Raw genomic sequence first — 27,277 nt, 5'->3', positions numbered from 1 at the left:
AAATATTTCTTCTTCGAAATAAACAAATCAAAATTTTCATATATTTGGTAAAAAAAAAAAAATCAAAACCCCCTTCGAACTCGTTTGCCTTGAGAATAATACAGATCAACTCAATCAAATATACGAGATCTTGAAATTAAAATTCTTACTCTAATAATACCATCCATATAAACACACATACACACCAAAAACAATGGACTAAAACGGATTAAAAGAACGAATTTTCAGATATCCAAATCTCTGGAATTACTTCGAAACTTAACCTTTCTTCTTATCAAGGTTATATATGAAACTAGCCACAGATAAGAGGAAAAGAAACACGAGAAATTTAAGATTTCTTAAAAATTAGAACAACTTACTGAGAAAATCACCGAGGCTGAAGTTCTTTGAAGAAGCCCATTTCTCGTAATCAACATCAGGGTTTTCTAAGGTATCATACCAACCAAATGAATCTCCCACTGTGTAATTTTCGTAGGATTCAACCAGCCCAGAAAAAGATTGAAGAAAGATAATGAAGAGGAGGATCAGGTAATTTAGCTGCAGCCCACTTCTCCTGTCCCTACTGCTGCTGTGATCCATTTTTCTTTTCCTTTTTTCCTGCAGAATAAGAATTGTGGGATTGTGTGGAACGATGAAGATTTGATCCAAAGTTCAGAAAAGAGTATGTAGTTATCTTTATATAAAGTGAATGGATTAATGGGGAGGAGTTGTAGTTATCTTCATANTTTCTTGAATTGCCTTGTGATCGATGTTGTTAAGTGGTTGCATTAATTGTTTCTTGCTAGACATAGAAAACTCGAGCATATGTCGTTTTGATTAGATGTTATAATCGATAATAACTTTGAAGTTCATTTACATTTTTGAACTGTAAACCGGCTCATATTTAATATTATGTTTAATGTTCTAACATATGCAATTGTTGGTTTTCAATGATCTCTAACCATTACTAATAATTTCATCGACATGTCTCGTTGGATTTGTATACGTGATCTCTAATCTCATCCCAATTCTACGACAGAACGTTTACATCTGTCATAATTTATTTGATCGAATATTTGTTGTTTTACATGTATATGAAGTTGAAAATTTATATGAAGTGAAATTTATTAGGAGTTTGAATAAAAACAAACTTGGATTAAAAAACAAGAAGAATGGGGTGTCGGTGGTTATGATTGGAATGCACGTGAAATTGCAACTTTTATAGTAGAAAACTATTAAAATACACGTTGCTATGCTGTGTGAACCAACCATCTGTTAACTCTATAAAATAATTTTTTTTTAAAATCAAATATTATATATATACATATATTATAAGTATAGCGACCTAGCAACTTATGTATTTTCTAATAAATTAATAAAAATCTTCAATTTATAATAGTAATATAATTCACTGATGTGTTATGTGCAAGTATATTGATTTTTTTAAGGAATAATTATTATTGCAAACAATTTGTAAGAAAAATTAATTTTTTTTTATTTGTAAAATTATTGTTTGGATTATATGACTTTTTTTAAATAAAAAAATGCCTATGTATTTTTTTATATGAGATGTATCGAATTCGAGGTGAAGTCAAACATGTTCGATTTATTTTAGGTGAACTATAACATGTTTGAAATTTTTTTCGAGCCGATATTATTATGTTTTATAGTTCGCAAGATGATCGCGTATTTTAATATTTTATCGATTTATTATATATATTAAATAAATATATGTCGAACATTTATTTTCGAGTAGTTCGTAAATATATTATCATATTTTGAGTATTAGATTGCACAAGTCCCTTAATCTCGAGTTCCATAATTGGACTTTGGATCACCTACTGTGGGAGATCCAACAACATTTGGTACTTGGGAGTGGACCGCCATTGGTTTGCTCCAACGTAGGAATTAAAGAACTTAGTCGATTTGCGAACTTTTCGAGTCGATTCGAAAAATATTTAATTTGTATTTGAACTTATCGAATTCAAGTCGAACTCGGATGTGTTCGAATTTCTTTCGAGACGAACTCAAGCTTAAATTATTTTGTTAAATAATGAGTAAAGTACTCGCGGATCATAATATTTTATTAATATAATATAATTATATATTAAATAAATAAATCTTGAATTTTTCGAGTATTTATTTTCGGGCAATAGTTCGAATAGTTCGTTAACATGTTCGAATCTTTCAACATGAACTCGAGCTTTAATTCGAACTAATTTTTTTTAAAATTTTCGAATTTCAAATCGAGTCTGAACTCAAATAAAACTAATTCGAGCCTTTAATTTTTCGTCATATTTGGTTCGATTCGTTTCATTTGTACCCTCACTCCCACAACACATATTTTATTTTGTATTCTTTTTTATTTTTTAAAAAATTGTTTTTATATATATTTTATTTCTTTTTTCCCAATATCAAAATTTTATATATTCTAATAATTCTTTATTTCCTTTTTTAGTATTTTTTCTTTTATTTTAATTAGTGGTGGCAAAAAAAAAACAAAAAAATTAAAATATGATACCTAAATTTTTGATACGGTAACGATATGAAATTTGAAAAATTCTAATATACCAAAATAACGAAACAATATATATAAATTTAAAAATATAAAAAGTGTGAATCATAAATAAAAACATTGGCCTAAAAAATTAAAAAAAATTAAAAAATATACTAAGTGCCGTGGGAGTAAATTATGGAGCTACATTATATATTATTTCTATTTTTTGTTTCTTGTCAATATAAATTCTTTTAGTCCTTGGCTTTTTAATATATTATAATTTTAATTCTTTATTTAAAAAATAATATTTTTAATTTATATTTATTGTTTCACTATTTTCATATACCTAAAATTTCAAATTTATACCATTATTCTATCAAAAATTTCAAAATTATCGTACCGAAATTTTGGATATTTTAAATTTCAAAATTTTTCCCATTTCTAAATAAAATAAAAGAGAAAATACTAAAAGAAATAAAGAATTAAAATTAGAAAATATAAAAGGCCAAGTAGGATGAGGCATAGTCAAGTTAAATGAGAGAACTCCATTGAAAATGTTGGTCGTGTTATGTTCCCCCATTCCCCGCTTCTCCTCTCTTGCAATCTCAGTCGACTTCAAGCCTTCTCCACCGCCGCCCTGCCACCGCCAAGATGGCGGCGCACGGCGGATATTCTCCCTCTCTGTGAATCTGCTCAATCCCTCTCCGAAACCCAGCAAGCACATTCTCTCGCCGTCGTACACGGCCACCTGCCACGCAGCGTCTCCATTTCCGCCGCCCTCATCCTCTCCTACGCCACCAATCTTTCTCACCCCATTATTCTTCATCACCTCTTCACAAAGTCACTTCCCTTCTCTCGTTCCCCGTTCCTCCATAACACTCTCATCCGGGCCTGCACCCTTTTATCTAATGGGCTTGGTGAGAATCGCGACACTGTGAGAAGTTATGGTATTTGGTGGTACAATGATTTGTTGAGGAACACCGCTCCTCTAAGACCTGATGACCACACGTTTCCTTTTGTGCTGAAACTCTGTGCGGATTTTTTGCTTGTGGGAAAAGGATTGGAGGTGCATGGGAGTTCGATCAAGGCTGGATTTGACTATGACGTGTTTGTTAGTAACACTCTCATTTTGTTCTATGGGAGCTGGGGTGATTTGGGTAGTGTAAGAAAAGTGTTCGACGAAATGCCTGCGAAAGATTTAATATCATGGAACACAGTGATTCGGGTTTTCTCTGACAATGATTGCGGGTTGGAATCGGTTAGTTTGTTAAAGGGTATGTTTTTGGTGTCTGGGGTTACTCCGAATGCCATTAGTATTGTGAGCATTTTGCCGGTGTGTACGAGTCTTGAAGATGAGACTTTGGTTAGATTAATTCACTGCTATGTGTTGAAGGTTGGTTTGGATGGTGAGGTAAGGATTGGCAATGCAATGGTTGATGCATATGGAAAGTGTGGAAAATTGGAGGCTTTGGAGGGAGCTTTCAATGAGATTGGTGATAGAAATGAGGTCTCTTGGAACTCGTTACTAGGTAGTTTAGCTTATAGGGGTTTTCATAGCAGTGCCTTGGATAGTTTTAGGATGATGGTAAAGGAGGGAGTGAAATTGAGTTCTATTACCGTTGCCATGATGTTACCGGTATTGGTAGAGCTAGGCTTTTTCAATAAGGGAAGAGAACTTCATGCATTCAGTGTGAAAATGAGCATCAACACTGATGTATTTGTTTCGAATGCATTGATGGATTTGTATGGAAAATGGAGACGATTCACTGAAGCTTCAAATGTGTTTTGCAAGATGAGTGTGAGGAACATTGTGTCTTGGAATACCATGGTAGGTAATTTTGCTCAAAACGGGCATGAGATGGACGCAATAAAACATGTTAGAGAATTGCAAGCTCATGGTGAACTTCCTAATCATGTCACTCTCACAAATGTCCTTCCTGCTTGTGCCAGATTAGGCTCTGTTGTTCATGGAAAGGAAGTACATGCTAGATCCATCCGGAACGAGTCTGTGTTTGAATTGTTTGTCTCAAATGCTTTAACAGACATGTATGCAAAATGTGGTTGCTTGGATCATGCTCAAAAGATATTCAACATCTCTCTTAGAGACGAAGTATCCTACAACGCGCTAATTCTTGCATATTCACAAACTAGCAAGTGTTCAAACTCTGTTATCTTGTTTAAAGAGATGGAAATTTCAGGGCTGAAGCCAGATACAGTCTCCTACATGGGAGTCTTCTCTGCATGTGCAAATCTATCGGCTATTAAAGAAGGGAAGCAGATTCATGCTTTCGCAATGAGAAGGTTGCTACATGATCATCTTTTTGTTGCAAACTCACTTCTTGACTTGTACATTAAATGTGGAAGAATTGATGTTTCGAAGAAGGTTTTTGACCAGATTCCAAAAAAGGATGCTGCATCTTGGAATACCATGATAATGGGGTTTGGAATGGTTGGGGAATTGGATTCCGCGATTAGGTTCTTTGAAGCTATGAAGGAGGACGATGTTGAATATGATTCGGTATCATATATAACAGTTCTCTCTGCCTGTAGTCATGGTGGATTAGTTGAAAAGGGGAAAGCATACTTCACTGACATGTTGGCACGGTGCATAACACCCTCCGATATGCATTATGCTTGCATGGTGGATCTTCTTGGGCGTTCCGGTCTTATGGAAGAAGCAGTGTCGCTTATTAATAATCTCAAGATTAAACCAGGTGTTAACGTATGGGGTGCTTTACTTGGGGCAAGTCGGTTACATGGTAACATGGAGCTTGGCTGTTGGGCAGCAGAGCATTTACTTCAGCTGAAGCCTGAACATTCTGGGTATTATGCATTGCTATCAAACATGTACGCAGAAGCAGGGAGGTGGGATGAAGCAGATGGAATTAGAAAACTGATGAATTCGAGGCATGTGAAGAAGAAACCTGGTTGCAGTTGGGTTCAGGTTCAAGACCAAATACATGGCTTTATTTCTGGAAAAAGATTGGATCCTTATATGTATCTTGCCGACTCAGGTTAATGGCTGGGAGCACGCTTTTTTGCTTTTGAGTTGAGAAGAATCGTTGAAAAACGATTGGAAGTGAGATAAGAAAGAAACGGCCACTGAATATGCAAAAGTAAAGAGAATAGGCACCAAGATTGTAAACTTCAAATTGAGAAACAAGGAAACATCAGATTATTGGAATTTGCCAATGAATACCAAGATGACTAAATTTGTGCATCTTTACAACTCTGATGTCTTACTGATAGTGATATTGGTGGATGTAGAAGAAGTATCCTTCTTTACTTATTTGCATAGTGGTTTGAGAAACTTTATAGTTAAAGAAAGTAAAGGGATAACTTGGAATTTTTTCAACTTAAAAAAGATTTACAATGCATGAATCTCTCACACAAAATAACTAGTTGTGTTCTTGAACACCGGTAAACGCAAATACCAGGTGTTTTGAAAATTATCCCGCTCGAAAGGCTGCTAATGTTGCAAAAAGAATGACAAACCCGCAACTGTACAAATGACCCAGATAGCTGATAAACCATTTTCTACTTCATTTCTTGCATGTCCTCTTCGGTTTTCCAAACTACATCCTGGAGACTTGTTGATAAATTTTTATAGAACTGCATCAAAGAACAGCAGAAGTACACAAAGTGTGAGTCCACTTCAGGATCTTTTTAATTCATAAATGGGGGTGGGGGACTAGAACCTACTGCCTCCCCTTCGATGGAATAAGCCATGCCAACTAGCTAAGAGGTTTTCGGCATTCATTCCAGGAAGTCTGATTAAAATAACATTATTTCTACAGGAAAAATTAAAAAAGATCAGATTTGGCAAACCAGCGGACCTTGTGGAACTCCAGTGTGTCACCCTTTGCCTTTCGAACTTCAACCATATGCAGTGATGGGGCTACTTGAAAGACCTGAAAATAACATTATCAGTGTTAAAGTTTTAAATATATAGTAAGTCAGACAGATAAAACCCAACTAGATAAGAGCTGCTGAAAACACGCTTTGTAACATCGTACCTCAGTGGCTACATTAAGGTTGCCTTTTCTTCCAGCTTTCATGTTTTCAAGCCTCAGCTGGGAAAATAACATCATATTCATGCATGAATTATAATCTCGCCTAAGACTTGGAATACAGATTCTACTCATGAATGAGGTCAAAACCCTCGAAATCTTATAAAAGTACCAAAAAACCAAGTTTACCTTGTAATTCTTCTTGTGAACATCAAAACCAAGAGGCTTTGCAGCTTCTTCAATTTTGCTAATTATCTCATTAGCAGGCCTTCTAGAAGTGAACCTTGTTTCTCTCTTAAAATCCTGTCACAAAAGAATGGGCAAAACATAGAGAAAAATGAGTAATGGTACTCTCTAAACAACAAAGAAACAGAGAGGGTTCATAAGACCAAGGATACGTCGCTATATAGAAATATACAATTGTTGGAAATACAATTCAAATATTTTGACCTGGTTTGCGTCAAATAGATTCCCAAGATTGAGACCTCTAGACATGGATATTAACTCGAAGGCATTCATTGCAGTCGGCTTCTCCTCCTTGTTCTCCATTACGTGATATTTCTATGTTAAGAAACTCTGAACAGATTATACTTCGAATGTTAAAAATTCCACATAATTCTGAAAGTCTGAGAAATGCACCTCAGAGTCCTTAAACACAGCTTCCACATCATCTAGATTCATCTCTTCTTTCTCATCAAATACTGGTGCTTTGTAATCTTTCTTAAACCACTCGTCCTTCAAGATTTTAGAAATAGTGATGCGCTGCAAAAGGTCACAGAATTTTATAGAGAATTCGTTAAAAGAACATTTTAAATTAGCATCAGATGTGAACAAGGTAGCTTGTATTGAGCTATTTTCATACTTACATTTACAGGATTTGGATCCAAGATTTGAGCAATCAATTTCATGGCACCGAAAGAAATCCAAGGAGGGCAAGTAAATTCTGCGGATGATATCTATACGTAACCAATAAAAAATTTAGTGAATCAACCAAAGCAATAAAAGAAATTAACTTGATTATAAAGTTGACAAAATATATGCTTTAATCAAGTTGACAAAATATATGCTTACTTTTTTGTACAAGGTCATGAGGTTGGAATCATCAAAAGGTAAGTAACCTGCGAGTAGCACGAAGAGTATGACTCCACACGACCACAAGTCTGCGGTTGCTCCGTCATAGCCTCGATCGTTGATAACCTACTCCGATTATGATCCCACTGATCATGAAGAGGGGAAGAGGACAGATAAGAAGAAAGTGGTATAACTCAAAAAACATACCTCAGGAGCAACATAGTTTGGTGTTCCACAAGTGGTATGCAACAAACCATCATCCTGGCACATCAAAGTTTGCAAGAGTTCTACTTTAATTAAAAAATTAGCATAAAATCAAAGCACACAACGAGCAATTTTTTAAGATTTTCTGCGCTGAAATTGAAAGCATTTCAACATCTCCGTCCATTATCCACTTTATCTCATAGAAGTAACCCTTATTCCAAATGAAAACTACGATATACAAAAATATTACTTTTTACGACTATCAAAGCGCATGAACAATGTGAATACTGAATGCTAAATAATTTATGAACAAATTCACAATGTTGCAATCAATAACCACCTGGACTTGCTGGGACAGAGCACTTAATCCAAAATCAGAAACTTTGAGGTCACCAGAAGCATCCAGCAATAAATTTTCTGGCTGCACCAGTAAAGATACGGAATATAATTTTTTATTTTTTGACAAATTCAAGGTCAAAACAACTACCTTCAAATCCCTGTGGTAGACTCCCCTACTATGACAAAAATCAACAGCATTAATCAGTTGCTGAAAATATTTTCTCGCTTCGTCTTCTTGCATCCTTCCATGATTTACCTTCATCAATACAAATGTTCTAATCAGACAAGGTTTAAATAATTCACAGCGTAAAATATATCAAACATACAAGAAGTTGTGGAAATATTCATCTTCTGTAACATACTTCAAAAGATAGTGAGGGGATGGGAGGGCAGGGCATTTATCATCTTACAATTTTGTCAAAGAGCTCCCCTCCAGTGACAAATTCCATTACAATAAATATCTTGGTCTTGCTCGCCATCACCTGATGAAGATATATCATAAGAAATGCAGGCAACACAACCAAAAACAGAGAGAGAAGAGGACCTTCAACTTTACAATATAAGAATTGGTCCCATGCTTTAAGAAAATCTTAGAATGTTCATATTACACTTTGACGAGGACCAAAAGATCAGTGTAGAGTACAACCTCGTACAATTGAACAACATTGGGATGCTTGATCAATTTCATAGTGGCGATCTCCCTTTTAATCTGTTCAAATTTATACACAAGATATTTTAGAGCCAGAAGAGAAGTTTATTTTACCAAGTTATAGTTAATTATCGAGTGAAAATATCCATAACTAGAAAGATGAATTTAATAAAATACAGGCCATCTCCTACCATCAAGCCTACCATCAAGAAGGTCATACAATAGTTCCAAAATATATAAATAACTTGTCCATTGGATATCATTGAATTCGATACAAAGGCTTTAATGCATATGGAAAAACGAAGAAGAAAGTTAACCTGCTCAGATAATTTGTGCTTAAGAACCTTATCCTTGTCAAAAATCTTGATTGCCACGGGCTGTCCATTCTCTGTGTTCCTAGCAAATTTCACTTTTGCAAATGTTCCCTCACCAATAGTTCTTCCAACCTCATACTTTCCAATTGCTCGCCTCACTTTTGATTGACTCATTTGCTGATGATTATGGGGGTATATTCTCCCCTTCCCTTTACTTTAAATAAAAAATTTCCTGCACGGACAAATCATGAGTGTATGTAGTCAAACATTTTACTAACTTTAAAATCCAGCAAGATTTCTAAGTTTATTGATATTCTCACGAAAAATGGATTCATGACAGCTGAAAGCAAAAGTTGCCAAGCTCAGGAATTGATCATTTATACCTACCAATAGAAGAGCAGAATCACCAATTGTATGGGTTGGGAAAATGACAGGTACCATTTCTTTTAAGAGAGGTTCTTTTTACAGATTAAAATACACTCAATCAATGTCATTCTTAGATTATAAAATGATTTGACTAAAAAAAACTAAAAATCAGCCAATGATAGAATAAAAAACTCCAGAAAATCATCATCATGACCACAAACTGTGGAAAGATAATCAATTATACTGATTCCACACTCGCTAATCCAACACTAAATCCCAATCACAAACCACAAGCTAAACCAAAAAAGAAAACCAATTAAACTTAAACAACACTGGTTCAAAATCAGCCAAAAATCTCTCAACTTTCTCACAAAACGCACCAAATTCCAACCAACCTCGTAGAAACATTTTATCTACTTTTTCGAACTCACCCAAGATTCCCAAGATCCAGCAAAAGGCTTTGAAAACCCTTGAAATCAAAAGACAATCTCACAACAACAGTCTCAAGTTTCTGCACAAAAACAACTTCACGAACTCATAATCTTGAAGGGATCCCACAATACTACACAAGAATTGAAGCCCAAGATGAAATGAGCGAAGAAGCTTGAATTTCTCGAAATGTAGCTCACAGATTGATCAACCTGAAGTGCAAAGCGGCACAATACTTCAAAATTCAAGATTTCTCGCTAAAGACGAACCAAAACGAACTAGTACAAAAAGGGCTCGAAAATAGGCGACACCATAGAAAGAGACGCATCAGAATCAAGAATTCAAGGTACACCACACTCGGCCCTTAAAGTCTTCTCAACTTGACCAAAAGGATAAAGTAAATTTTTTTGCTAAATCATCAAAGTTTACTTCTTGGAAGGTTCCCAATCAGCTATTAATTTCTTTTTGCTGTTGAAACGATAATAATAATTACTATCATTTTGAGAGGTCGGGATAATCGCCGTACAGTGCAAAGTCAGAAGCTCATCCTGTCGCTGTCTCTTCATCGCATGCAAATCGAGTGTAATTGGTGCAAGGGACCGCCATTATCTTCAAGAACTATCTCCTGGAGCTCGGGTTTGCTCCAGCAAAATGAAAATTTTTTCACCGACAAAAAAGGGTTATTATTAAATCCATCGATTAATTTTCTTCAAAAATTATGAATGGAATTTATCAATAAATTATTAAACATTTGATAGATTTTTTAATTAATGAAATTAGTGACGAATGTGCATGCCTAATTACATGGATAACATGTTATGATACACTTAAATTTGGCGTAACAAAACTCCCTCGACACGTATAAACAGATTTCAGGGTTCTAGTGTTGTTCTGAGACGGTAGAAAGACGAACGTTTGATCAATTATGAAAAATTCGTTTATTTCTTTCATCGCTCCCAACATGTCAATAACGACACTAATGGTAGGCAATGAACATTTGCTATTAAGAAAGAGCATAAGATCTTTAATTGAAGAGCCAACGCGAATGCGAGTCTGTTTCATATGATTTGTCCAATGTAATTTATTTAGTTAGTGTAGTTTGTAGGTTATTGTGTTAGTTCGAGAGTTTACTCAATATACATAGAAAAATAACGACAATGGATTTCATGTTATAAAACAGATTTCAATGGATACATTAAGATAGTAGGAACTGTTGGACTCTTGCTATAGTGGATATTGGAAGTCAATAAGGAAAAAATGCTAAGCTAATGAATTAGAGATTCCTTTGTTAATTGATAAAACAAAACAAATGGATATCGGCAAACAGATCAGCCTTACGCAAGCAACATCATAACAGAAAGAGAGGTGTGAAGACTTGAAAATTGTTATCATCATGTAAGGAAATTAAAGGAGATTATACAAGTAGTTATCACATATTATATGTCATTCGCAAGTTATAAACTCAAAAATAAAGAGAAAAATAAAGAGCTTCAGTAAGTTGAAATGCTCAGAATTGTAACATCTAAATAAAAAAAAATTATGATATTTAAAGATGAACATAATTAGGACCTTTCCGCTCACCTCTTTGGAGGCCTATAAATAAATATCTTAAGCTAGACAAAAGCCACCCAATACTACATCAAATACTTCACAATTTTTCGAGCTTCACGAGCTGTAAAGGGAGACGAAATTCTGCAACATTTTCGAGTATAAGTTCTACCATAATATCGAGTCGAAGTTCTGTATAATCATTGTTCGAACTCCAGCAAAGTTTTAACCATTTTCGAGTCAATCAATTTACATGTTTTTCTTATTCAAGAACAATCAGGTAAGTGTACTTTTTGTTTTAACTCGATATATATTTTAAAATTAACCAGCATATATGTATTATACGTGTTTAAAATATTATTTCTGAAATCTGTATTTTCGAAACAGTGAAACTTTGGGAACTAATGGTAAAAATATATATTCTGAATATACTTGATTCTTGATTTTTGGCCTCACCCCTTAGAGGAGAAACCATAGAGGAGACTGATACCAGTTAGCCATGAAATTTATAATTTGTTCAGTGTATAATTCCGATACATGTTTATTCCTAGAAAATAAGAATATTTATGTATATATCTGCTATTATTTTTTTTGTTGAAAAATTGATTTTTAAGGCCTAGAGTAATTTTTCTGCTTACTGAGTGACGATCATGCCACTCACATACTCACTACTTCTTAGATAATAATGAAAATCAGTTAGAAGATGGAGAACAAACATAGTTCTGGGAATGGTAAGGAAAGAGAAGATTGTTGCCAATATTTAAGTTTCTTTTTTTTTGTTATCAGTTTATTTCAAGTTGTATGTTTTCGCGCCAATGTTTTACATTTCGCTAATGTGAAATATTCTGTGATTGTCTCGGGACGTGACAATATGTACATAAAGTATCGTTGTTTGTATTAAAGTTTTTGTCATTTTCGTGTTTATCAAGGTGATCTAGTTTTTCTAACACAATAATTTATAACAATTAAATCTCTCTAAGATGTTCGATATTACTGCAAATATATGAGTCCAGTTTTAATATAAAAAATACGAGTATCATTTCACAGAGACTGATATATGATAAATTTACCTCAAGCACAATTCTCTAGTTACTTTTAACGAAAATGTGAAAATTTATTAAACTAAATTGAAATTCAAATAAAAGGATGAAACAAATATAATATAAATAATTTAAATTCAAATAATAAATAAAAAAATATTAGGATCAGTTCATGTATCCCTTAATATTCTGTACTGATTGAATTTCAATTTTAAGCCATGATTTTGTCGTAATTTCTTAATCTATTAATATATTATGTTGATATATATTAAACTAATTCAACAAAATACAGTAATAAAGTGTTCTTGCATTATTTAACAATTACAATAACATTAACGAACCATAAGATTCTATAGCTTTTGATTTTTAATATACGACTTTCAACATGTACTCAACCTCATATGTTTATTCAAGTTATAGATCCATGAATTATTTTACTCTATCATGTTATAAAATCTCTATCCGATCTCAATTATAACACATCAAATCACTTATAAGTTGATCATGCTCCAATTATGCAATAAATATGATAACATAATCAAGATTGCTCAAAAATAAAATTAGATTTTTTCCTAATATGTTGACTATTATTATTATTATTTTTTCTAGTAGTGCATGGGCCATTATTTCTTCAAACGTGAAACTTTACAAGCTTATAACTTCATAATTCGATGTGACATTTATAAAATATTTTAACCAATAACTATAATCTTAATGCTTGTCCAATCAATCCAAAACATAGAATAAAATGCTTCCAATAACAAGAATATTTTTAACCATTCATCCCAATTATCTTAATTATAAATCCGTTAGGTTGGCCGAAGACCTAAATTGAAAATTCAATATTTCTTAGGTATTTGAAATAATTATTCCATTAATGTCACGAGATATTTCTTATTTTATCTTCAACTATTTCCCAAACGAGTACATCTCTTGTGAGACGGTTTCATGAATCTTTATCTGTGAGACGGTTCAATCATACCAAGTATCACAATAAAAAATAATACTCTTAGTATTAAAAGTAATATTTTTCATGGATGATCCAAATAAGAGATCTGTCTCACAAAATACGACCCATGAGACCGTCTCACACAAGTTTTTGCCTCCCCAAAATATCATGCTAAGATTCTAACATCTAAGATCGAGCAGGTTTCTTGTGAGACGGTATCATGAATCTTTATCTGTGAGATGGGTCAACCCTACCGATATTCACAATAAAAAGTAATACTCGTAACATAAAAAATAATAATTTTTAATGGATGACCTAAATAAGAGATCTGTCTCACAAAATACGATCCGTGAGACCGTCTTACACAAGTTTTTGTCAACATGATCTAAAATAGAGATTCCCCACATTTTGAAAACCGTAGCAATATTTAAACCATAATTCCTTGTGTAGCTCTCAAATATTAATTCAATTGATGACTATGTGCGATTATATTTTTCTTAGAAAATTTTTATACCCCAATCTTAATAATTAACTTATTACCAGAAAAAAATATCATTAATCAAACTCCAAAATGCCCAGATTTTGTTCGAACTAATATAAACTTAAATTTATAAAAGAAGAACGAAAAATATTATTAATATGCATCCATATTTTCAATTAAAGATATTCGAGTCATTAGGATTATACCGTAATAAAGATATAACAAGAATTTCTATAAACTGTAACTAGGCTAGGAAATTATGAAACAGGAAAATTCCGAATATTATATGATCACTTTGAGGATATTCATCATATTATATAATTTAAGAACCAAAAGGAGAGCTAAGGTATTTTTTTTTCAATAATACAAAAAAATAAATTTCTGTAATGAGTTTTGTCACCTACACCAATCAAACTTAATGAGTCGAAAGACTCAACAAGTTCGTTCTGGTACAATAATTGTCTCTGTTAGATAAGACAATCAAAACGTCGTGTTTTAGCTGTTATACAATTAAAAATATTTGGCTTTCATCGTTACCACAATTAATAATTTTTTGTAAAACGACAAGCGTTCAGTCATACAACTAGTATTAAAGCATATGTCGTATGTTTGATTCTCATTAATTGACATGAGTTAATTCATTTTTAATCAAAAGAAAAGAAAATTAACACTTTATTATTTTGGGACCCAACTTTTTAAGTTCGACTCAAGCTTTAAAAATATCAGGTATGATACCGAATCAATCATACATCTCTTTAATTAGCATCACCTCAAGTCCAACCCCGCTGTTTTCTTCTAATTAAACTCCACATAAATTTGGGATTTACATAATTTCCATGACGAAATACAAGAATTTAATTCCGAAAAAAATAAATTAATATTTAAATATTGGGTTAATTGCATACAGTATCCCAGCGAAATTTCAAGATGGCTAAAAACGCCAAATGAAAGAAATGCTTTATGAACTCTTCATGTTTTCAAACACATGCACCTTTGTTTGTACGTGTTTTCAGAGACACGAGAAGTTGGTACATCATTTTTTTTTTTGTAGGGATTTTCAGCAATCTCGATATTTCACTTTAATAATGTATACAATTATCCCTTAATGTTTTTCACAAGGTGGATGTTTGCTCCTACCTACTGGATGCATCAACTCCTATAAGTAATAAACTACAAATCATGCCATTAGCATGCAAAAGCAGAAGGTGCTGGACAAGCAACTCCTTCACCTCCTCCATCATCAATCCTTTATAACTCAACATTTGTTTTAGAGGAAGCCCGAAAATCTTACTCGATCTTAAAAAATTTCATATGATGAGACGACGAGGGATCTACATTCTCGTGGTTCTATACATTATGTTGATCCAAGTTTGGGGCATGCCGGGAAACATCGGACAATGTCTTACCAATTGCAGCCAAAAATATGGGATATGTATGGCCAAGTGTGGAACTGATGATCAAGATCCTACTTGTTATCAAGATTGTGGGAGTGGTAGCATTGATTGTGTCAACTCTTGCCTTGCACCAAAATCTCCCCCACATCCCAGCTCTGATAATTAAGCTCATACATATATATNATGTTGGTTCCCTCTGTATACATGCAAGCGGACTGCATATCACAGGTACAATAAATGCTTGTTTATGTGATATTTGAGCTCGTTTAGCTAAATATATATAGAACTACTTACACTACAAAAAATTTATTTTGTAAATGTAAACGCCTATTATATATATGTTTTACAACCAACAGAAGTTGCCTTCAGATTCTTGTACATCTAAAGCATCACAAACCCTATAGGAAAGTATTCGTTACGTACGCCTTTGGGGAGTAATATATAACCCTCTTTACCCTTTTAAGCATCGTCTTGAATCTTCAGTATGATATAGGTTGTAATGCACTTAGAGGACTAGGCATTTGCGAACCCGATCTCTACGGCGGCCTTTCGTTGCACCTTGTCTATTTTCACCATTCGACACTACTCACCATCACACTCGTTATATTTGAGAGTAGAAATTTAAGTTTGGGGGCTCAACGAAAGCATATCGGAGTGTGTACTGATCAAAGTTTTTAAGTGATACATTCTGAAAACAGAAGAAGAGTTCAAATTTCCAGAATCAAACCTTGTGTTATTTTACTTTCTACTGTTTTTAAGTTTCAACAAATGCTGTGGACTGTTTCTGCACTTTTAAGTAGTCTATTGTACTTTCAAAGATCGAGATAAGTCTCTGACTCCTAAAAAAATTTGAAACACATATTTCAGAAGCAAAAGAAAGAAGAAATTTAGATTGTTTATTTAATCCCCTTCTAAACATTCTGCCAATCCTAACACTTACCTAGTTTAGGATTAAGGAATCTTGGTTAAAGAAAAAAATACATCAATGCTTCCCAATAAAGCTCAAGGAATAAGTTCTTATTTATCATGGGTACCATTTGTATGCTTTCTGGGCATATTGGGAAGCGTACATATGTATAATACAAGACAACTTTAAAATTTAAGACTAGTCTACAGATTTCTGTTGCGATCCCATGTGGTTCCAATTCCAATTTTTAATTTAGGACTCGGAAACGAACCATAAGAATTTGGTGAATTTTTTGTATAAGATGTTCGCGTGAACATCTCAATTCAAAACAAATATATGAAGCTCATCAATATTTTTCGTTGTTATACAAGATGTTAGCACGAACATCTTATACAAATACTCTGGGAGTGTTTCTCTCGACGTAGCATAGAATCATCCATGATCATGGTCTCTACTCAGACATGCATGCATGAGAATCATATTCAAAGGTAAAGGTGAGCCTAGCCGAAGACAAGCATAATCTAACTAGCTAAAAACAGTTAAAAAAAACATCATAATTGTATGACATTAATTTCAAGATACTTTTCGATATCGTGGCTTGAGTAGATTGAATTGCTTTTATTCCTAGCAATCTGTCAAACAAAAATATTTCAAAAGAATAATGGAAAGAAAAGAAGTGGCAACGTACGTACTAAATAAAACTAGGAACTACACTTAAAGACAATACAAGCAGGAAAAGACGTCGACAAACATAATATTGTGATTTTATCATCTCTGTTTTCTTTTTATGTATAATTTAAAACTTTGTGAAATTAAAGTTTTGAGTTGTTCAGTACTCACTTGGCCATCATCACCTTGACGAACTATTTGTAGTCGATCTGCCCATCACCATCCTCATCTGCCTCGCGGATAATCCCATCGACCACCCCATCGGTGAGCTTCTCACCGAGATTCGCCATGCAGAAATTAACCTGTTTTGGTCCTTGTTGAAAACCCGGAATGCTTCTGTGAGCTCCTCCACAGAATTTGTCTCTCATTTTCTGCGCCGTCAGGTTGAGAAACTCAGGGAAATCAATTGTTCCATTTCCATTAGTATCAACCTCATTGATCATATCCTGAAGTTCATCTTCTGTTGGGTTCTTGCCAAAAGAGAGCATCACATTGCCAAGCTCCGTGATAGTGATGCTACATGTTTGGTTCACAAGAAATTAACAAAAATTCACAGGTTGTCCATCCCAAATCAAATTCTATACCAACGAATAGCACAAAAACAATATTCTGCCGCAGTCAACTCAACCAAAACAAAGAGAAATCAGACACCTTTCCATAGTAGTTTCAAACAGCAAATAAGAAACCAAACCGTAAAATAAAGCATGACAACAAAAAAATCCACTGGTTAAGCATCAACAATCCATGCAAAAAAAACAAAAAACAAAAAAACAAAGCCAACCTTGAGAGAGAGTGCTGCACTCATGCACATTCCAACAATTTCTTCTGAACATTACAAATAATCGGCCTAATACGAATCGAACAGCAGACATCAAGGAAGAAACTTTCACCAACAGCTAGCACCTAACCATTCAAACAACAAAAAATTTGCATCTTTAGCATCAACAATCCATGCAAGAAGGCTAACCATTTCTTCAGAGTATCACAACTAATCAGCTAAATACGAATAGAACAACAGAAACAAACAACACATATTTCTAAACCTACAGAACACTGAACATATTTCATCATTCACATACAAAAAATAACGCAAACACGCACACACCAGAGAAATCAACTAGAGGTATAACCATCACCACTACGCAACAACCAAAATATGTAGCCTTATGAATAATACCCTTACCACGCCGTTCACCAAGTCCGACATCGAATCACCCCCTTTTATTTGAGTCCTGATAAGTCCCCCCGGCACTGGTGGAATGTCGACTCTCTTCTACCAGAAATTTTTGGCATATTATTAGAAATGATGTGACAAAAGCTACCCTTGAGATTCTAAATGACGGAGCCCCATTGGAGAGCTGGAACAAAACTACTATTAACTCATTCCTAAGGTTCCAAATCCAACGATGACGAAGGAATTTCGCCCTATTAATCTATGCAATGTTTTCTACAAAATCATTGCTCGAGCATTAACTAATAGATTGAGCCGTTTATGACATGTGTCATTGATGAACCTCATAGTGGTTTTGTCCCTGGAAGAGACGGATACACAACAAGAAAGAAGTCAAAGAGCCCTGAAACTAGATATGAGTAAAGCGTATGACCGAGTGGAGTGGAAATTCCTTGAAGCAATTATGATTAAGATGGGCTTCAGTGAAATCTGGATAGGTAAGGTGATGAGATATATCTCGAGTGTCAGCTATTCCTTCGCACTAAATCAGCAAGTTGTCGGTAATCTTAGACCGAGCCGAGGAATCCGCCAAGGTGACCCTCTCTCCTTATCTGTTTACCTTATGTGCTCAGGGATTCTCGGCTATGCTCACATCGTTCGAAGCAAGGGACTGCTTTAAGGGGGTCTGAATCGCTTCTTCAAGCCCACTATTGATACATCTATTCTTTGCCAATGATAGCTTAATATTCTTTAAGGCAACGATGGAGGGCTATTCTAGGGTGGGTGACTGAATGTCTAAGAAAATATGAAAAAGCTTCGGGACACGTTATTAATTTTGAGAAATCGACGTTATCATTTACTGCAAATACAGATTCAGCATTGGTCGACATGATCAAAACAGAGCTCACCATTCCGGTTGTGCAAGGTCATGAGGTGTATTTGGGCTTCCAACTTTCTCCTTACACAGTAAGAAGGTTCAATTTGGTTGATTAGCGGAGAAAGCTTCGCATAAATAAAAGGGTGGGGGAGCTAAGTCTTCTCAGTTTGTGGGAAGGAAATTTTGATTAAATCTGTGCCTAGTTATGCAATGTCATGCTTCCGTATCCCAAAGGCGACCTGTGCTCTATTGAGAAGGTGTGTGCCTATTTTGGTGGGGATCTGAGGATGAACGAAGAAGAATGCACTGGACAACGTGGGACGTACTGTGCCAACCACAATGCTTAGGTGGGCTTGGTTTCCGGAAACTGGAAATTTTTAATAAGGCCTTATTGGCCAAACAGGATTGGAGAATTATCCAGAATCCACAATCCTTGTTGGTGAGGGTCCTTAAAGCTCGCTATTTCAAGCACACTAGCGCTCTCTATTCTGGAATAAGGATTTTTAGAGAAGGGGCCGTGCTTGCGTATTCGTGATGGCACTATAGTGGACATATTTTGTGATAGTTGGGTTCCTTCGCTACGTAACAAACTCGATCCGCAGGTTGTCCATCTGTCTGAAGGCACAAAAGTTAGTATAATTATTCATAACCATCAGTGGAATGAGTCTTTAATTCGAGGGGTATGTTTGCCTTATACAGCTCAGGAAATTCTCATTATCCCACTATCTAATGTTACTGTTGGAAATACTAGATTCTGGAAACATGATCCAAAGGGTCGTAAGGAGCAGTTATAGAATTGGTATTGGCTCGATGAGCCTCATGCGCATCAGTCGAATTCCTTTGTGTTAGAGAACTTGTGGCGGTTCTTGTGGTCCTTGGCTTGTCCCTCCGAAGATTCTTGTGTTTTGGTGGAGAGTCTTTCATAACATCGTTTCCACTGAAATGAACCTCCGAAGGAACCATGTACCTGTCTCCGGGTGGTGTCCATTATGGAATAAATTAGAGGATTCTACTCGCCATGCCTTGTCTACTTGTCCGATGGTGAAAGAGTTCTGGAAAAATAACCAAGTTTGGAATGAGCTGAAGCATTTTAGGATCCACGACACGAAAGTACTGAGCCTTAACATCCTAACTGCTGTGGTGTAGGTGGAGTTGTTCGGAGCCACTTGGGTCAAACTGTGGCTGGGAGTGTTCAAACTTCGGATAAAACCGAAAAAATCGAAAATCCAAACCGAAAAAACCCAACACTGAATCGAACCGAAAATCGAATTTTATAATTCGGATATAAATGTTAAAACCGAAATTTATATGGTTCGGTTTCGGATTATATATGTCAAAACCGAACCAACCGAAAAAACCGAAATTTCATTAAATTAATAATTTTATTTTTATTATACATTTTTTGAGATAATATAAGTGAATGATAAATTATTTTAAATAGGTATCGATCTCCTCCGACTTACTCTTGGCAATGCAAACCGTCACTGAATGTGATTTGAGTTATAATCCCAGATACAACAATGAATCTAGATAGATTTTTTTTTTTTTAATTTTGACTAAAATTAGATTATTTGATTTTCAAGTATACTATTTATATTATAATAAAATTTTTAAGACTTTTATAATACCTATTTTTTTCCTTCAAATTAAATACATATTAAATATTTTATATACCAAAATACACATGTGTCATAACACCATTGCTTTGAAAAGAAAATTAAACATAGCAAAATTAAAACAAAAATATTAAATAAACCTATCATATTTTACACAAAAAGTTTATTATTTATAAAATTATATTTTTTTAATACTAATATTTAATCCATGTGAGACTATCGCGTGCAAGATTTATACTATTTTATTTATATTAATCTCACATACAAAAAACACATTATTTTGTAAAAAAAATAGAGTAGGTCTCTTGTGAGACGGTCTCACGAATCTTTATCTGTGAGACGGGTCAATCTTATCGATATTTACAATAAATAGTAATATTTTTAGCATAAAAAGTAATACTTTTTCATGGATGACCTAAATAAGAGATCTGTCTCACAAAATATGACCCGTGAGACCGTCTCACACAAGTTTTTGTCAAAAAAATAACATTTGTCTTTATTTGTTAAAAGGGATTCGTTCCCTTATTTTTGGTGAATAATTGGAGAATTAGAGGATCGTTTAGTTTGATTGCTGGAAAACATATTCCCACTTAAACTACTAAACATGAGAAAAATAGCAATAAATTTACTTGCATTTATTCACATTTTTTCCTATGGACTAACTTTGGTATAAAAAAAAAGTAATTTATAAAATTATATTTCATTAATTCAGATTTTTTTAAGTAGCAAGTCAGATTTATAGAACAAAATTTCTGGATATACTTTTTGAACATGAGATATACACTATTTTTTGTCAAAGGTTTTATTTACTGATTAAAAAAATCTTATTATTAAATATTTTTCAAAAAAATCAAAGTTTCATTAAATAAAATTAATACGATTTTCGGAAGCATAATTGTTCATATATAGACGATAGACATATAAAAACATTGGTGTTTAGAATCTTATAATATTTAAAATATTTAAGTTACAACATTATTAATAATTATTATTTATTTCGTTAAAACAAAATTGACTATTGAATATTAATAAAAATAATAGACAATCGAAATTTGATGCTTAAGAATTATATAATTCAAAATATTTAAATTGTGCTATATAACAACTGTATGTGATGGTAAAGCAATTAAATTTCAATCCTTAATCCTGCCATGGAAGTGCTAATTAAAAGAAACAAACTACTCAGCCTCATCACATCTAGGCGACTCATTCAGATCAAAATCAAGTATTTTAGATTCAACCTTCAGCTCCGGCTCCTCTTCAGCTCCTCCAGGTCTGCCGGAGGCGGCAGCAGCAGCTCCGCCCTGTTCTTGCTCAGCTCTTTGCTCCGAGTTCTTGGCCGCAACATCCACACTCGAAGTCACATATGCTGTCTTACCATTTGTGTTGTAAATGCTAATCTTGAACCTGTTGTGGCTCGCCCTGTGGCCTCCCAATGCTTTGTGGCTATCAAATCTTTTGCCACAAACACTGCAAACGTACTTGGAACGCGTCGATGAATCGCTGCTGCTTCCTGCTTCGACCATGCTGCAGCTAGCTTTTGAGGCCATTTTGGACTTGTTTTTGCTTACGATAACCTTTGCTCCATTCGGCTGATTCTGATCCTTGGTTTGCTCTATGGTTGAGCCGTTTGCGAACCTTTTATTGCTCCCAGTGGAGTACTCCTCATCCTCGTCGTCATATGAGGAAACCAAGATCCTGGAACTTTTGGGTTCGAATAATTTAATCTCCTCCTTGCCATTTTCACTCGTTGGATATCTGACAGTAACATCGAACATGACATTCGAGTTATTTCCGGCATCATCCTCGGATGATGATGAATCCTTAATGCAGCTGCTGCTATCTTTAGGTTTTTGTATCTTAGCTTTCCCTTTGCCGTTTTCAAGAATCATCTCACTTCCACTTCTGGCCTGAATTTCCTCATCTCCACCCTCTCTTTCACAAATCTTCAGGCCCTTCGGCACTGGATTGCTATTTAGCAAATGTAAAAGCTGGTGCGCTGCCAGGCGAATTCCTTCCTCGATATCCGCCTGCTTGGATGCTGCACGTCCACGCTTAGCAGTCACGGGCCATGCCAAAACATGGCCTGGATCATTCATGTTTTGCTGGGGGGACGCAGGGGGGAATTCGATCCTTGCCTCCGGTGGCGGACTCACCCCTCTCCAGTTCCTGTCCGGATGGTTCTTCATATGCCCATACAATGATTTGTTCGATTTAAACCTTTTTCCGCACACCCGGCAGGCAACCTGAGGCAAACTCGAGGCCTTATGCTGGTTCTTGAAATCTCTCTTCTTCCCATGGATGCCTTTGTTGGCCTGAGCATGCGCGCTGCTCATGTGACCTCCCAGAGCTTTGCCGCAGCTAAAACCCTTGTCGCACTCTTTACAGTAATGCTTCTTTATTTCCTCCACCTCCGGAAAACTCCGGCCATGTAATCCTGATGGTCCAGCTCCCCCAGCATCGACTAGTTAAGCACCTCTTGGTTCGTGAGATGAGATAACAAACGATGTGTACCATGAAAATAATAATTTGAAAGATATGAATAATAAAAAGATGCACAGCTCCATAGAACTCTGAGTCAAATATCAAATGAAACGAGGATGTGGAAAGAATCAATTACTTATAATTCGCAGCAAACGTTGTCGCTCAGCTATCTTAAGCTGAGAAAATCAAGAATTCATGAATTTTAAAGAAATAATTCAGTTCAGATTATTCTTACCAGAGCAGAAAGCATTCTCAGAAAGACTCTTCATCTCTTCCTCCGGAGCAGAACCCATCTCCTCTTCCACCTCCGGTACCTCCTCCGTCGTCCTGCGTGGCTCAGCTGGCTTACCTTCACCTGAATCTTCCATAAGTCTTCCCTGTTCAGCTTCTTTAATTTTCGACGTTTATCTATAAGCACAAATAGATACGTACCCCTAAACAAATATTAAAAAAAAAATCAAGAATCCCAGAAATCGGGGATTGATTTGAACAAATCCCGATGAATTCTATCTCAACACTTCAGTTCCCCGGCCGCCATTAACACCCAAGAAAACCTACAGAAAACCCAATAAACAAAAAGAGATTAAGCGAAATAAATATCAACTATGGAAAGTGGTTAAGAAATCAAATTAAGAGAATCATAAATGTAGGACTGATTTTCTTGTTTAACTTAAAAGGAAACAAAACGACGGAAGGAAGGAATTAATTGAGTTTCATATGGAAATATTTACAGACCCACGAAATTTTAGGATACGATAATTGCAAAAAAAAAAAATCAATAATAAAAAAAAGATATACATATATACGTATGAGAGATATCATGGACCCAAAAAACACACGCAAGCGTGTGTGCACGCGTGTTTGCACTGAATTTGTGGTATATTAGGGCAGTGAAAGGCGAAGAAGAAGAAGAAGAAAAGCTGGTGCATGGTTGATATCACGTAGAGTTTTCTCCGAGTGTCTTTCTATATTCTCGGAGGGGGCATTCGCTAATTAATTTAATTTCAATCACACCCATTTTACTCATATATACCTCAGTGCTAGGAATATAATGATGTTAAATCTTCTGGATTTTATATTTCATATACTCTATTTCATGAAGAAATAATCATTATTGTTTTTATAGTAAAATTTGAATTATAATCTGTGGTCGACCGAGATTTAATATATAACCTTCTCGATTTTTAATCGTTTTGTAGACTTTGGTATTTGAAGGTTAAAACGATTAAAGAATATCGAGTAGGCCTTTTGTTATACGATTTAACGGATCTTTTATAAATTTGTCTGCGTTACAAAACAGTTTATTTTTTTTATCAGAGATTTTCTTTCAAATTATTTTTTCTGAATAAACTTTGTATTAAAAAATTGTAAATTAACTAAAAATAAGGATTGCATGTTTGCATTTGCACTTTTGGAGTTGATTGAAAAGGAAAATTCTGAATTAGAAAAATGGGATTTAATGGTTTTAATGTTACTGATTTTTAGACACTAGAATTCAATGGATCATTAATTTATAAATAATTTTAGAAAATGAGGAAAAAAATTTAAGACACGAAGTTGGTGCTAAACTTTGAAAAAAAAAAAATTTGGAAATGGTCAAATAATGAATAGATCCGGCTATTTAAGAAATTAAATTGGTTTAGAACACTCATTTCGGCTAGTAGGCTAACACTAATATCTCAAATTAAAAACGAGATTTCAGATTCGAGACGTAATTATAACCATCATCAACCATTCAAAAAAATTCATTTTAACAATTATAATCAATGATCAATCATAGTGGTTAACTATCAAATGGTTTGGTTAGTCGTGGAGCCAAAATAACAAAATTTACTTGCCAAAAACTTGTGTGAGACGGTCTCACAAGTCGTATTTTGTTTGGTTTATTGAATAAAGAGTGACAATATAAATTGGATAAAGAATGAAGTGTTTTGTGTATTGTTGTAAGAAAATAAGAGTAATTTAGGTATTCTAAAAAAAAAACAGATTATGTCACTATTTTATATCTATTAGGTTCTACTTTAGTTATAGTATAGATTATTTTTTTAGTTGAATAGTGATTTGTTACAATTAGATGTTGAACAAGATCACGTTCTTAACTTAGTACTTTGGTGTCAAATGGACTACAATCAATTGATAAATTGATTCAAATTGTATGTTCAATTTTCTTTAAACCAATAAGCAATTTAAAAGTTACTACAGAGGAGTGTCGGAGTTGGTAGCGTAGGTGAATGTTTGGTTAATGATCAGGATTTCGATTTTCCCTATCAACACATTCTTGGACAAACTTGTCACAAATGACTTTCGCAATATGGTTTACCTCAGTCTGACTAGTATGATTTGCAGGTTATTGTGTTAACCCAAGAGATTACTAAGTAGGTACCAAATGGTAGTGTTTGCTTGATACACGATTCATGCATAAATATTAAAAAATTTGTGTGAAAATTTAAAAATTATCTTAAAATTTAAAACTTTTTTTAAAATATATATATATAACAGTTTTTTTAACAGCTATTATATTATAGTTAAACTATGATCACTCAAAAATTCAAAACTATAGATAACGATGAATAAATTTTCTATTGGGATACGATAGTTATGAATGAAATTAAAATTTACTAAAATAGGATTTTATTATGTGTTCTTATTAAATAAAAATGGAATATTTTTGTGATTTAAGAATATGCATTTTTTTTTTGTTTATCAAAATATATACATTGATATCAACTTAGTTATCATATATAAGTCTATCAATTTTAATCCTATTATTAAGGAGATAGGATAAGTAATTATTTTAATTATATTTTAGATAATTTATTATATTTGAAATTAATTTATATGTCTTTCTATTTATAAAAAAAATTATATTGAACACACAATTTTATATTGTTAAATACAATGTATGTGTGTAATGGTGTATAGTGATATTTGTTTATTTATATTTTAAAATATTTGTTATGATAAGTCTATGTGACCGATAATGTTGACAAATAGTGACGATGCACATCTAATTACGAATGGTCACTCCAAAATTGCAAATATAGCCATCTTTTCAGTTAATTTATAATGGAAAAAATTTGTTTGAGACTGTCTCAAGGGTCGTATTTTGTGAGACGGATATCTTATTTGGGTCATCCATAAAAAAGTATTACATTTCATGCTAAGAGTATTACTTTTTATTGTGAATATCGGTAGGGTTGACTCGTCTCACAGATAAAGATCGTGAGACCATCTCTCAAGATACCTACTCATTTATAATTTGTTTGATAAAAAAAATTATCAAATTATCATAATTGAGCTATATAATTTGATTTTAAACTTAAATTATATCAATTGTATATAATAACCCCACTTTTACTGAAGTTTTCTCCGCTTCCAATAAAATACTACATTTTTCATTTTATTTTCTCTAATTTTTATCGACTTTAATTAGTTTATTCCGAATAAAACGTTTTTTTAATCAATATTTTCTCCATCTTTTCAAATTAAAATCCAAAATATCAACATGTCTCACAAACAATTAAAACTTATAAGTTGTGATATCTTATTTTAAAAATAATTTTTAAAGTGTTTGGATGAAGTTATTTTAAACAACTTAAAGATAATAATGTTTTTGTTCTTATAAGATCTTTTTATTGTCAAAATTACCAAAAATGAAATAATACTATAAATTAATGTGTGTTTGTATATATGTATAAAAAAAATAGTCTATAATTTTAATGTTAAAAAAATCAATTTTATATTTATATTTATAAAAATTGATTTTCTTTTAAAAAATATTTAATATTATTTTTAATGTTCATAAGTAAAATTTTGATTAAAAAAATTATAGTTAATAATTTATTTGATAAAATCTTAACACTTTTCTTTTTATATCCTAAAAAAGTAAAAAACAAAATCTTATTGTAAATTCAACAAAAGTCAAATTGATAAAGTGGAGATTTAAGAAATGAAGATAATGAGATTTAAGAATATATATGTGTGTGTAAAGATATTATAAAAGAATTGAAATACTAAAATAAAATCTTTTTGAAAAGATGTGGGGTATCACAACTTTTTTAAACAGCTTATTTCGACGTTTTTTTGCAACTTTTTTTAATCAAACAAATTACGAGAACTTATAAGTAATCAAACAATTTATAAGTTGTTTTTTAAAACTTTATAAGTTCTACCAAACACCCTCTAAATATGAGTTTGTTAAGGTTTTTTTTTACTTTTATTTATTATCCTAAATCGAATTTACATCATCGTGTCAAGTTACCTGACTATATTTATGTGAATAA

The 27,277-nt window shown here is 33.5% G+C and overlaps 4 protein-coding genes and 1 pseudogene across 6 annotated transcripts in view; 1 reads left to right on the top strand and 4 right to left on the bottom strand.

Annotated features, from left to right (window-relative positions):
- The window catches only part of LOC140978769 (early nodulin-like protein 18), a 3,532-nt gene extending 2,830 nt beyond the window's left edge, over positions 1–702 (bottom strand). Inside the window, exon 1 of the mRNA XM_073443993.1 lies at positions 360–702. Coding sequence (XP_073300094.1) covers positions 360–579 — 220 coding nt within the window. The 5' untranslated portion in view covers positions 580–702. The remainder of the gene's footprint in view (positions 1–359) is intronic.
- A 2,318-nt stretch (positions 703–3,020) lies between these two features.
- Positions 3,021–5,678, top strand: LOC140979586 (pentatricopeptide repeat-containing protein At1g18485-like). The gene has a single exon (XM_073445051.1). It carries the CDS (start codon positions 3,045–3,047, stop codon positions 5,493–5,495), a length of 2,451 nt encoding a protein of 816 aa, XP_073301152.1. The 5' UTR covers positions 3,021–3,044; the 3' UTR covers positions 5,496–5,678.
- Positions 5,679–5,794: 116 nt separating this feature from the next.
- LOC140979587 (CBL-interacting serine/threonine-protein kinase 3-like) lies at positions 5,795–10,530 on the bottom strand. Of its 3 annotated transcripts, none has more exons than XM_073445052.1 (16): positions 10,385–10,527; positions 9,861–10,070; positions 9,067–9,295; positions 8,747–8,809; positions 8,511–8,582; positions 8,249–8,356; positions 8,102–8,182; positions 7,765–7,818; positions 7,558–7,683; positions 7,353–7,442; positions 7,126–7,248; positions 6,937–7,047; positions 6,676–6,789; positions 6,493–6,549; positions 6,313–6,387; positions 5,795–6,088 (listed from the first exon to the last, which is right to left on the bottom strand). In XM_073445052.1, exons 3-16 carry the CDS (start codon positions 9,235–9,237, stop codon positions 6,014–6,016), a joined length of 1,320 nt encoding a protein of 439 aa, XP_073301153.1. In that variant the 5' UTR covers positions 9,238–9,295; positions 9,861–10,070; positions 10,385–10,527; the 3' UTR covers positions 5,795–6,013. The 3 variants fall into 3 exon arrangements, with proteins under 3 accessions (XP_073301153.1, XP_073301154.1, XP_073301155.1); XM_073445053.1 differs by lacking the exon at positions 10,385–10,527 and adding an exon at positions 10,071–10,362 and having other exon boundaries at positions 9,861–9,940; XM_073445054.1 differs by lacking the exon at positions 9,861–10,070 and having other exon boundaries at positions 10,385–10,530.
- A 4,929-nt stretch (positions 10,531–15,459) lies between these two features.
- LOC140979588 (calmodulin-like) lies at positions 15,460–17,937 on the bottom strand (annotated as a pseudogene).
- A 3,751-nt stretch (positions 17,938–21,688) lies between these two features.
- LOC140979109 (uncharacterized) lies at positions 21,689–23,362 on the bottom strand. The gene is made up of 2 exons (XM_073444458.1): positions 23,230–23,362; positions 21,689–22,974 (listed from the first exon to the last, which is right to left on the bottom strand). Exons 1-2 carry the CDS (start codon positions 23,360–23,362, stop codon positions 21,689–21,691), a joined length of 1,419 nt encoding a protein of 472 aa, XP_073300559.1.
- Positions 23,363–27,277: the final 3,915 nt, after the last annotated feature.

The sequence above is a fragment of the Primulina huaijiensis genome, chromosome 6 (assembly GCF_012295235.1).
Source record: "Primulina huaijiensis isolate GDHJ02 chromosome 6, ASM1229523v2, whole genome shotgun sequence".
NCBI classification, from domain to species: Eukaryota; Viridiplantae; Streptophyta; class Magnoliopsida; order Lamiales; family Gesneriaceae; genus Primulina; species Primulina huaijiensis.
This window is presented reverse-complemented; position numbering and strand designations above follow the sequence as displayed.